This window comes from Coturnix japonica, chromosome 3, assembly GCF_054131305.1.
Source record: "Coturnix japonica strain WE chromosome 3, WE-NBRP24, whole genome shotgun sequence".
NCBI classification, from domain to species: domain Eukaryota; kingdom Metazoa; phylum Chordata; class Aves; order Galliformes; family Phasianidae; genus Coturnix; species Coturnix japonica.
Genome location: NC_140665.1, coordinates 2,956,360 through 2,969,652, shown reverse-complemented (window position 1 = coordinate 2,969,652; position 13,293 = coordinate 2,956,360). Strand labels below are relative to the sequence as shown.

Below are 13,293 nucleotides of genomic sequence, written 5' to 3'. Positions count from 1 at the left end.
TGCCAGAAGACTTAACTGAGGAAGCCATAAAAGCAAAAAAAAAGAATGAAAGAGATTCTATTCTTCTATTCTTCACCACTATTAAACTATAGTGGTGAAGATTAGAGCTAAGGCATACCAAGAACAGCTGTGATACAAGGAAGACTGCAGTGAAGATTCTGTCCCACATGTTACAGAGGCACTTGACAATATGCTTCGCTCATTTATACCATGTGTGCAGTGTCTGTGAAGTGAGCAGTATCACAGAATCACACAACAGCCCAGGTTGGAAAGGACCTCAAGGATCATGAAGCTCCAACCCTCCCACCACAGGCAGGGCCACCAACCTCCACATGTAATACTCGACCAGGCTGCACAGGGCCCCATCCAACCTGGCCTTGAACACCTACAGGAATGGAGCATCCACAGCCTCTCTGGGCAGCCTGTTCCAGCACCTCACCACTCTCATAGTAAAGAATTTAGTAAGTAGTAAGACACCAGAAAGGTCAGCAGCTCTCTGGGTTCAGCTCTAAACTGGAAGCCCCTCAAAGCAAATGCATGTAAGGAAGGACATGATTCAAAGGACAAACCAGTTTTCCAGGATCACTGCCCTTGCTACCTCAACACCTCATGCAACAGATGTATTTTATGAGAATAACATTGTTCATTTGTAGTCCTCCAAAATAATCCACAGTGCTTTTGAGCCATTTAATACGTGATTAATTATGCATAATAAATGCATTACCTTCTACATCAGGATCTCCAAAAGGATTTAATTCGGCTGCATCAGGATCGCCAAATGGGTTCATACCAGAGTCAGCCAGGTCACGTTCCTCTTTCTCCAGGAAATTAAGCTTATTGATAAGCTCTAGAAATGAGTTGGAATATTGTGTCAGTATAGATACAAACAGTTCAGTTAACACATCCCAAACTTAAAATACCCCACACACACCAACAGTCCCTCTAAATAGTGCCTCAAGAAATGGTACCTACTGAACAACTAAGCAAATTCACTTTAGTAGTACGATAACAAGAGGGCAATAAAAAAAAGCGAAATGAATGAAACTACCATTTGCTGATCAGAACGTGATGAAACACAAATGACTAACAATGAAGCCTTTTATCATCTTCAATAAGTACATATTGTGGAACACCTAACATACTAAACAGCAGCTTCTTTCTGGTGGCTCACGCAGATGGTGACTATCAGAGGGAAACTGCAATTTTTGGATGTAACGTGCACGTGAAATCAGAGTAGAGCTATATTGTCGAGTTAGAGGGGTCAAATATTACTGACAGCACAAGTCAAGTTTGAGGCTTTGGTTTTTTGTTTTCTTTCTTTCTTTTTTTTTTTCCAATATTTTTTCTTTTCTTGTTCATTATCAGATGGCAGTGCAGCTGCAGAGGAGACAGTCTCTTTCTCTATCGTGTTGTTACCTGTTGGATGCACTACAAATTACTGAGAGTCATGCTGGGTGGAAGCACAGAGATAAAACCGACAGCTGAATACAAGCAGGAGTCAAAAGGCAATAGGTCACAGTAAATACAGACAATCAGAAACAGAAAGAAAGGAGGAAAGCTCATAGACCTTCAGAGGAACTGGCTGATTTAGCTGAAGGAATATTTGCTTGCTTTATGCAGTCATCTTGATCTTCATCTAAGCTGCTCAGAGCATTCAGCTGGTTTACAATTTCTGTAAATAGAAGCCAGTCAAGACAAATGTAAGGTAAGGGCATTTAATGAAACAGAGGTGGAACAGACACTGTTACTGGAAAAAGAGATAGAGAGAGTAAGGGAGAAGGCATTTAGTATTAATTAAAAGAAAACACATAGAACAAGATTTAACAACGATATACGTATAGCAAAACATCTCTGTAGAAACCTTTAGTGATCATTTAATAAACAAATCTTGCTGGACTCCTGATGTTGGCAACAGTACTTAGCTTTACGAAGATGAGTGTGTACATCCATTCAAAATACTAAGATATAATTAAAGGGGTTTCCCTGCTTGTGAAGAAAACTGGAATTTTAAACCACTGTCAATCAAGACAAAAGAGCCCCCCAGAATGATTTACCTCCCTACCAAGCCTTTATGACCACAGAAATCTAACACATATACACACATATTGCAATTTCCTTGTACACACGCAGTGATTATTTATCATTTACAACCAGTGACAAGACCAACGCACATCATAGTTCTAAAAGATGTAGTTGTTACCGGGCTATTGGGAAGCATACTGAACACGTGCCATCAGTTCCACCTGCTACTGTAATGCTATGCAAGGAACCCTCAGTGCTCCCCAAAATCCTTTCTGTCCATAATGCACAGCTGTGAGCTGCCACGAACTTGTAACTTTAACACCTATCAATCCCAGTGTTTAATTCTAATCAAGATGCCTCCATAACTGTGCAAGAAAGAAATGAAAACTGACTAGGTCTTACTTCCGCTGCAAGAGGAAAGATTCCACCCTGATCCCACCCCAGAGTAACTCCTATCCACAGCATATGACAAATACAGCTTCTGTAGTGATGGGGACTGAGCTGAGCACATCTCTGAAAGCCCTCAGGTACAGGTTTCTGTCAAGAGGGGTCAGCCTGTACTGGCCTTCCAGGTGACAAATGGGCAGAAGAAACCTATGCAGGAGAAATGATTCTGCTCACTGAATATCACTGACATCCCACTGTGTTTTTCCATCAGAGTGAGAGGAAACACAGCAGTCCAATGACCATACCAGCTCACCCCAATGCCCACATCACTCAGACCAGCCCTTCTCATGCTTTTCCACAGGGCAACACCCGCTGACCCAACCCTCAAATGGCAGGACTTCATGAAGCTGAAGGCAAAAGCAAAGTCCAGAACCTCAATGCATCTCAATCGCATGCTTAAAAACTTATCTTCCAGCCACCCTGCAAAGATACGCCAATCTGTAAACTGCCAAATGAAATTATCTATGCTGCCAGTATCTATTGGACAAGACCTATTCTGCCAGTGACAAAGCCACAGCAAAATTCCTTCTCACCACACCTCGCCAGCATTCCTGATCATAGGGCACAGTCCAGTTAGATGAGATTATATTTATGGCTGTCTACGCAGAGTTAATTTCACTATCCTCACTTCCTTATTTTTAACTCTGACAAACAAGAGTAATGCCCTAAAATAAGACCAGAACTGCCCCCAAAAGCTTGCCTTTCTCAGTATAAAATCATATGTACACTTCAGACACCTGAATAGTGTCGTACTGTCTTCTGAGAGCTTTTAAGACGCGAGATGCACAAAGGCAAAAAGCCTTCTTGCTGTACTCAAATAAAACAGAACCAGCCTTGTAAAACACTATTACAAACAAATTACCAGCTTTAAACAGGGTGAGATGCTGACATGATGCACAGTTTATTATCCTAGCATGTGAAGAAAAAAAAAGAAAAAAACCCACCAAAAAAACCAATTACGATTCAATCTCATTTTGTCAGAAAATAACAAATTAAAATCAGAGCTTTAAAAAGAGGGAATTCTTTGATGTGGTCTGAATCACCTGGTCCCATCTGCCAACCTAAACAGCCGTATGCACTGCAGTGTTTCTCATTACAATATTAAATGGTTTATGTCATATTTTGGAGAGTGGAAATAGTAGGTTGAAGATTTATGCCTTATATTATCATTTTTATATATCTCATTATCTACAAGCGTCTATTAGCTTGTTCAACAAGTATGCTATATAAATCACTAGAGATGTTTCTCCTCCCTTCTCACTCTTTTTTTTTTAAAGCAGCATGGCACTACCAGAAAAAAAAAAGAGTAAAGGTATCAGAAAACAGCACAAGAGGTTTGGCTTTTCAAATGGCAAGGAAGGGTTACACATACTGCCCTTGAAACAAGCTGGGACTCAGGCATCTGCAACAGGTCGCACATGGGCATGTTGCTCGGTCCATGTGGCACTTGGGAGAGTCACCCTGCTCTGGGCAGATGGAGCAGGACGCAGCTATTAACTTCAGCGTAGCAATTAAAACATTAAGGGAAACAATATATTTGTTACTGTCCTAGGTTTGTGAGTTATGAGCCACATTTCTTCCGTGCCTTGGAATGTCTTGTCTTCAGCTTTAGACTAAGGGTGGGGTAATTCTAAGAGGTTTAGAGAAGCTGAAGTACTTTACAGTTTGAACTTCATGGCTACAAATACCACTTCCATGCTGACACAAACTAGAACAGTTAGATGGAGATACAGTTTTTATGCATGCAAAGTTTACACAAGAAATGTTGTCAAGGAAATGGAAAACTGAAATAGAGCAATATTTTTATTTGAATGGAAGCCGTGCTTTGAATGGACAACATCTTTTAGCCTCATCTTAAGTTCAGCTTTACGGCAGTAACTCCTGTGTTGACCACATCAAATTCCACAGTGCTTTTGAGGTAGGTCAGAATTGCATCACTAATTTAATAGCTGAAGAAACAGAGGCACAGATACTTACCCAATGTTAGGCAACGCATCAAGGAAGAGAAGCAGCATTTCCTAACTCACCTGCACCATCTAGAGCCCTGTTTAGAAGGTCTGTCTCATTCCCCTAGCGTAGATATATTTACTCAGCTCTGAAATTGTAACTTTGGGCCCAAGTAAAACATTCCTTTTTGCACCCTGCAAAAGGAACGGCGTCTGTGGCAAAGACTGGCAGCACCACCTGTAGCTGCTGCCTGTGAATGACAGCGTTTTGCTTGTGGCGTCATCCAACGTTTCTGTGAGACCTTGAATCCAAAGTAAAGGTAATAATCCCTTCTGCTTTACTGCTTGCACTTCATTTTTTCCAAGCTCACTTACAAAAATGAACCCCGTAATCCTCCCATCGTTCCTCCGCAGGAGCTCTAGCCAGCATCCCCATTTTACAGTTGGGAAAACAGGCACACCAGGGCAAAGTGATTTGCCTCAGGGGACTCTGAGTCAGTGAAGGCATTCCAGCCTGCGTGGCTGCCAACACCCTAACAAGGCAACAGATGAGAAAATGTTGGGAGCAGCAAGCTTTCAAAAGGGTTATGTAACTTCCTCAATTAACTTCATGGGATTCTGTGAACACAATTAGTTTTGAAAGAAATTTAAAAAGACTACATCACCACAATCGGGTTTGCTCACTAATTTCCTTCTTTTTATATTTGCTCCTATTTTCCTACCTCTTTCTATCTGGGACAGCACTTTGCCCTCTCCCCTGTTCCTGAGCTGTCCTTGCATTTTATCAGTTTTTAGCATTGGTTCCATTGCTTACAGGAGCCATTCCAACTGACAATGAAATCAGAAGAAACCTTTACATTGTCTTTAACACATGCTGAAACAGATCTTTTCTGCTTTATTTTCCGTGTTTACTTACTGCCTTCCTTTCAGTCTCTCCCATTTGCTTGGGAAACCATTCTCCTTCAGTGCTCATTCCATCTTTCTTCTTGTCCATTCTCCTTCAATATCTATTCCACCTTTCTTGTTTCACACAGAGGAACTCAGCCAGCCAACATGAAAACCAAAGGTCTGAGGCCGACTTTTCCTCCTCAGGTTCCTTTCATAACCAACAACAAAATGCTCAGCCTTGCCACCTTGTATCATCAGAAAACAGCACCAGGGGGGCTGAGCAACAAGCAGATACTGTAACTCCAGAAGTGTTTACTGCTTCTGCCCTTCCAGGAGTAAGTGTAACACTTGGTTAGAACATTTTGGCCTTTACAACAATACCTCAACAGCTGAAATGCATCTGAAACTTCAAGATGAGTCTTAGCACTGCACTCAGCATGATGAACATAGCAAGTGTGTGCACGAGGGGGAAAGAGTCTAGGAAAAATCCTAATTTAGGGCAGACAGCCCACTCTTCCCCATCTAACTAGGGGCTTTTATCTGAGGGATAGTCACTACGTAGAGCCGAAGGCCAGCAAACAAAATAGACCAATCTACATGAGCTTTTTGCCCGTTCAAGAATTGCTGGGTTTGCTAAGATGCTGAACACTGCAAAAACAATAAAGTTGAGGAGCAAGATCTGCTGCTTTCCATTTACTATCCTGCACTCAGGTTTTCTGAAGTAGCCCTCAGAGCATTGCACAGGTATATCCTAATAAAGTACATCTGCAAATAGTTGATACAGACTTTATGCAGCACCTCCTTCATGTGCCTTTTCTCCCTGGGATTACAGGATGGCCGGTGCTTCTGTCTGCTGTTCTGAACATGAAGCTGAATTATTTTGGTTACACTGGGAAAGGAGTGAGAAGCTTTGCAGATTGATTTCAATGAGGCCAGACTGGTATTTCACCACTCCTTGACCAAGAAGACACTATCTCTCATATTTTATTCTCAGCTTTCCAATCTGCTACGTACCACACAAATACAGCATAAGTAGAGATTTGATCACGGTAAAAGCTTTTAATTGAATATGTAAAGCACAGAGAAAACACATTTGCATCCTTTCACAACTGTAAATATAACTAAGAACTGCTTCAGGCAGAACCTCTCAATTGCAACAAAAGCTCAAAAAAGCAACGCAATTACTGTTTCAAAACACCCAACCAAGGCTCATAGGGATTTTGAAGAACAGATCTGACAATACACTTCTTTTCTTGGGATGCTCTGCTCCGTCTTATAGAAGGATCTTATTATTCCAACATTGTACAAGATCACTGGCAAACATCAGGGCTGGCTTAAAAAGTCCCTTTTCTTCTCCTAATTCTTCTCTTAAACTAAGAACTCCCACAGAACTCATCTGTAGCGGCATTAGATAATGACCTCTACTAACAATTTATCACATCCTGCCCTTACATTGATCAATTCAGCTGTCCTGAACACCCTGAGCACCTTCATCAGCAAGCAATTAAAGAAGTGGTTACACCACCTCACTTCAAAGAGCCTTACTGCCAAATCCCATTGAAGTCTCTTAACAGTCCCTTGATTTCGCTTCCGTGAGACACCCCCAGCCAAAAGCATTACACTGCCTCGAATTATGATGTTACTGAGCAGAATCCCTGCACTCAACAACGGCGTAACTGATTTTCACACACTGCCTTCCTTATTTCACTTTCCCCTTGTTTTACCACTTATTGGCCCATTTCTGCCTGCCTCTAGCTCCACTGTTCACACTCAGTTCTTTCTTTCCCTAAAATGCTGCCCACCTGGTGTATTCTCTCCTGAAGATAGGGTGCATGACTACACACACACTAATGAATTTAAATCAAATCAAACTTTGTTCAGTTATGGGTTCCTGTTCAACCAAATTATCTCACATCTCATTTTGCTTTGGAGTCAAAGCAAAACACAAATACAGCGTAAGGATAAAATCCATGGGACACAGCTGGCAATTAGGATGGAAAACTATTTTACCATCCATGTGGCAAAACCAACCTGTAATTTTTGCAGCCTTTTCCTCTTGATTCACTCGGTTTTCTTCATCTTCCTCATTGTCTTCCTCAAAATCATCCAGATTTCCAATATCGGCTTGTTTCATACTCATCAAACTAGCCAGGCTTTGCATGTCTTCATCCCTAAATAACAAATTTTGGACCAAGCATCAAAATGTGGGCTGTTAATACCACATCTGATACTACCACGTTATTAAAAACCCTTCTAATTTTTCCATGCCTTCTTTTCTTCCGGGAAGTCTCTGATCTCAAATCTTGAATACAGCATAAGAACAAAATGATAACACGTGTATCCATTTCTGAAGGAAAGGCTTTCTGTTAACAAAATTCTAAAGGGTGAAAATAGTCCTGCCTTGCATTAAGAGTTAATTTAACGACTGATTGGTCAAATCTTAGAGCAATCCAGAAATGACAGTAAACTTTTAGCCGATCTCTCATGTTTTCTTTAAAAAACACCTCAACAAAAGCGAATCTCACTTTATACAATTACAGCAGTTTGTAGGAGATATTCACCAGTCTGGGCATTTTCTTGTGTGCTCACATACCTGACTAGTTGGACATCCTCTATTTACACATTCTAGAAAACAACGCTTCCACAAACAGCAGCTTAATTTTTCTTTTCAGGTTCCTGGTTCAGGGCAATATTAAAGTCCTATTGTCAACTTATTCTCTGCCTGACTTACAGTCCCACACGCTGAAACAAATCAATATCTATTTTAAATGGGTCAGCTTTTACAAATTACGGCCCCATAAAGCAGCAAGAGCCTTAGACCTTTGTTTGCTCATTCATAGTTCATAGATGCTGGTTGATGCCAAAGTTAAGAGGTCAGACAATTCTTCCTTCACATTTCTAGCTGCAATACCATGTTAAGCCACAGCTCCATACTTCAAAATATACATCTGTATTTTACATATCAATCTATATTCACCATATACAAATAAGATTCATATGATAGTTCCAAAAGTCGCTCCCAAAGGGTTACTCAGTAAAAGGAAATAGTAGTAATAAATGCGTCTGTGGCTTTCAAAGCAGGCAAACAAGACTATAGACTTTTAATGTCAAAATGTGTGCTGTAACATAAAGATTTCAAAGTCTGTTTACAAAGCAGTTTGAGGGCACTACAGTGCAATATACTGCAGCAGGCAACAACTACAAGAGCACTCAAAATAATGAGACTATTACTCTCTCTGGGGGGAAAAAGAAAGCCCACTAGAACAGCAGTTTTCCAATCCACCTGTTTTTGTTCTGCCATTCTCACATTCCTATAGTCTCCACTAGACAGACAGGAAGAGAAAAATGGAATGGGTGACAAATAACCCCATCCTCCAGCCACATCAAGTAGCCAACATTTGACACCTTGAGTCTGACTGGAATTGCAGGAGATGTTGTAGGACCTGGAAAAATATTCTGTATGCCTTGTGCTCCATAGGCTGTTGAAATATGGAACAGAACCAGATGGGTGAGTGGGGCAGTGGTGATCAGTGCTCACATTAACTCTTTTCTTGGGATGTTCTTGTGATCAGGTCAAAATCTTACTTCTGACTCCACCCCCTTCTTTCTTTTTCTTTTATTCTTTCTGACACAGAAATACCCTTACAGTCTGTTAAGGGTACTGTTGGGTGAGTACACACATGCATGAAAAGGTCCGCTCCTGCTGCTTTCAAATCTGCAGATATTAAGATACTGTTACTTAAACAGCCTGTAATGGTAAAGGAAAAACTATTTGTCTTTAAAAAGCGTAAGTCTATAATCAGAGCAAGAAATGACTTTGACTCAGACTAAGAAACTTAGTATGGCAGGAATGATAGGTATGCTACAGGATGCTCTCAAATTCTGTCATTCTATACAGACAAAGCCCTGTATGGAAAGAGCTCTCTGAAAAGCAACATGAAACAGGATATCTGTTGTGTGGGTTTTTTTATGAAGAAAAGAATAACAAACTTACGTGGCTTTCCCTTCCCTCAGAAAAATACAGGATAAAGAGAACTGCAATGTGGCAGATACCACTTTCTTGGACAAAGGCTTGAATTTTAACTTGACATCTGTCTGTGTAGGCATGGGGCTTGCATATTGCTTCATGTTGATGCTGCTGGTGGCAAGTGCTTTTCTGCGGCCAGAAGGAGATTCCTGAAAGCAAACGAAGAAACAGAACTGAAGTAAAAGATGTTACACAAAAACCTGCATGGTCATAAAACAAAAATAAGTGGATTAAATCTGCACCATTCCTTTCTCAAGCATGCAAGCAGTAAGGACTGCGATGGTCCTTTTAAGAGACAAACTCATTTCTATAACTAGGTCACAGCCACTAATGGCGGCTCCTGGAGGACATGCTTAATGCAATGAAAAAAGGGCTTTCATTGCGATTAGTGATCTTCCATGAGAGATCCTAAGTCATTAAGGGCTTGAGCATCCCCAGCGGGTATCAATTTAAGAAAGTGGGAATACATTGCTGTTTCTCCTTTAGCACACTGGAGTAGGTGTCTTCCTATGGAAGAGGAGGGTTTCAACTAAGTGCATCTTTCTATATCTAACGGTACTGGCCATTAAGATAATGTTTCAAACCGCTCTCTGTGCTCAGTGCTCAAATCTAATGGCCGAACATTTTCCAAAGCAATGGCGTTTCCTGCTTGTGCTGCACAAGTACTATCAGGAGTGGCAGGTTTCTGAAATTAAGGATGACAATCATTCCATGGATACTGATAAAAACTTTGCAAGAAAAGGAAATAAAAAGCTAGACAAGGAAAGATAAAAGCCTAAGCTGTATTTCAAGAAGTATTCCAAGATAAAGGTGCTGCTCACAGTTTAACAATTCAGACAAACTAATAAAAAACGCATCCGAGAATCTCCTCTCGTTGCATCTCATGTTGGCATCGGCAGCAAAGGAATGATTATATGGAATAAAGCTCCAGGAACAAAAATAAAACAAAAGAGCCCCGCTGTTAACTCTTTTGCAGAGCGTTCCCACACTACGACGGCCTTTTATTGCAGCCGAAAATTTGTTCCGAATAAAGAATACTAATTCAATCAAAACACTGAAGCATCCTTTTGCAAAGTACTTGACATTTCCGCCCAGTAGAATAAGTCAGAATGTAATATGACATCCCCAAAGAATACCTTGTTTAAAAAACTAGCCTTATCTGTCAGATTATGCGCAGCAATATTATACAGAACTATTAGTGCATGTAGATACCTTATGAATGAATTTCAAAAATGCATCAAACACTTGAGAAGGATTTAGGCCCTCTCAGAAGAAATACTTAAGGATATGCAAATGCTCTGAGCTGAATCACGCTGAGCAGCCCGGCTACCACAAACAGTTCCAGGGCTCTCTCCCCAGCCCCCACTGTCAGTCAGAGAGCCAGATTAAGGTCCAAGGTTCTGACAAAGCATAAAATGGAAAGCATGATCGGGGACTTTCAATTATAACACAGATAAGAACAATAAGCTTTCATTGTGCTGTACCTTTGGAATAACTAACATTACAACTCATTACACTGAACTGAGTCTGTTTGGAAAGCAATGAGAGATGCGGTGTCCCTCGTTGCTGTGTTCTCCAGGTAAATGCATGTAAGCAGCTTACGTCTTAAGAGCAACTCATTTCATAACGCAAATGTCTCAATTTCCATGCTATGGCGTAAAAATGGAGCCCAAGGTCAATAGAAGGGAGGTCTGTTAACTTCCTCTAGGTCTTTTCTAAACATCTTTAGAGAAGGCTGCCATAAACAACGTGGTGTGCAAGTATTTATGCAGTGGCCATAATAAAAATCCCCTTGCCAATCCTGGTGCATGTGCTTTTCTGCCAAACAGAAGAGGAGCAACCAGAAGTGAGGGGATAACTTGAATTGCACCCTCAGCTGTAGCCAGACCAAAAGAAAACATTCCAATGGTGGGCTATAGTGGCCTGGAAATGTTTATCACACATCGGGCTATATCCTCTGTTTCATGAGTTGGTGAGAGCTTGCAGCTTGCAAACAACACACAATTACCAATCACCTGTTTTATGGTATTAGAGTTGTTCTTAGTGAGACGATGGTTAGCAATGTTACTCAAATATGAGGAAAGATTGTTCATTAGCTCTTTAGTTCCCAATTATGCAATTAGTTTTACCCTTAATGAACTTGTATTTTCTTTCTTTTTAAAGAAGCAGCACGTCTGCTTCACTCCATCTTAACTGATCAAACAACTGAGATGCCCACTGTTTTTGCCAAGGAGGTATTACTAAAAAGCCAAGGCATGCAAGCAGAAACAGAGAGGGAATGAGACCGACTGAGGATGAAGTGAGATTCTGCCAGGGAAGATGGCGATCAGCAGCTCTTTGTGAGCACTGCTTGGGTGAGCTGGTAGCAAGGGGGGAGATAAGCACAGGCAGCGGTGTGCCATTATGGGAGGGAGAAGCCAGCCATGGGCAGGAGGATTCTCCTGGCACTGAATATCTGGAGGTGCTGTGAAGGGTAAGACATACTTGGCAATCAAGTCCAATCTTCACGAGAAAGGAATTCATTTCATAATCTCCTTGTGGGCCAAAGAAAGAAGTTGATTTTTCAGGTTCCAACTGCCGAGAAGAGTCTAAATTTGTCCATTTATTGTAACAGAAAAACAGAAGAGCCTCTGACCTTTCAAGCTCTATTTTCCTTAGCACATGTTTAACCGCAGAGAAATCTTCTTGTAGAAGAATAATTCAATCAGAAGAGAAAAAGCAATCCGAGAAATTCTCGGATTCTCATGCCTATGAGTAGGGTATGCAGGAACGGCTTCAGCAGCTGGCTGGGATGAGCTATTTGAAACAGAACCCGTTTGGTAAGATACTAAATACATAACATCAATTCAATAGTAGAAGTCAGACCTGGTGTTACTTCTGTCTCAGGTGAGCACACAGGGTTTTGTAGAAGGTAAATCAGGAATCGCAATGCAAATGTTTCTTAATTGCTTAACTTTTCTCATTTTAATTGTATGTCCTACGTTTAAAATGCATAAGCTCCAGCCATACTTCCAGGTACTTTACGTACATGTGACTGCTGGAGTTGCCACATCACGTTCTGTGAAAGTAAGCAAAACAGAAACGAAAACAGATAATGAAGACTTCCTACTAACCTGAAGTACTGGGCTCCAGAATCCAAGCAAAGAAATACAGAGCTAAGCAGTGTTACAAAATCAATAGGAGTCCCACATTCATTCTTAGCAAAGAAGTGCACTGCCAGTAGCAAACTGAGGTAGTTCACAGTTTCTAAGTATTACTCTGTATGCATGCAGAGGCTTTAAAACCTCTGTCATCTGGATACCAGCAGAGCTGGAGCCCACTGGTGCCATTCCTCTGAGGCTGTTTCGAACCATCTTCAGGCAGTCAGCCCTGTCCAGGCCAGCAGATCCACAGCACACACACACACAAATCAATATTTCAATAGCTACAGTCAGGTTTCCAAGGAGCAGCCCCAATGCTTTCCTTCCACAGCACTTCAAGCCACTTCCACATGTAGCTCAAACTGCTGACAAAGGAACTGAGACTAGATAAGCTGTTTTCCTGTTAGAAAACAAAGGAGTGTTTGGATGGAAGATGGTCACATATTACAGGCAGTCACTTATTGCTGGTCAACAGTGCCCGGCTCCTCCAAAGGAAGCAGGTCAGAAGATGGACACTGCCACAGAAGCTTGAGCTTGGGCTGCTCACAGAACCATAGAATCATTAATGTTGGAAAAGACCACTAAGATCATTATGTCCAACCATCAGCGCACACTGCCCACGACCCTCAGTGCTGAATCCCCACAGTTCTTGAACACCTCCTTTTTGTTTGTTTAGATACTAAATGGTAACTAAAGCAGGAAAGTATTAAGTGGTGCATAAACACTTAATGGACATTATCCAAAAAAGACCCATATGGGAAAGATAACAAGTTTCCCAATTGGATATTGTCATTTTGTCAGGAGAAACACTAAGTTTTAACTA

The 13,293-nt window shown here is 41.1% G+C and overlaps 1 protein-coding gene across 22 annotated transcripts in view; it reads right to left on the bottom strand.

The window, feature by feature from the left end:
* Window positions 1–13,293, bottom strand: part of EHBP1 (EH domain binding protein 1) — a 184,753-nt gene that overhangs the window by 106,795 nt on the left and 64,665 nt on the right. For 15 of the 22 annotated variants that reach the window (XR_014944325.1, XM_015856563.3, XM_015856564.3 and 12 more), the window contains 4 exons: window positions 9,298–9,479; window positions 7,335–7,474; window positions 1,568–1,672; window positions 725–847 (listed from right to left, as the gene is read on the bottom strand). Coding sequence is in view for 21 of the 22 variants with exons in the window: in XM_015856563.3 (XP_015712049.2) it covers window positions 725–847; window positions 1,568–1,672; window positions 7,335–7,474; window positions 9,298–9,479 (550 nt within the window). In the remaining variant the exon portion in view is untranslated. The remainder of the gene's footprint in view (window positions 1–724; window positions 848–1,567; window positions 1,673–7,334; window positions 7,475–9,297; window positions 9,480–13,293) is intronic. The other 7 variants (XM_015856568.3, XM_085542359.1, XM_085542361.1 and 4 more) reach the window with 1 other exon arrangement.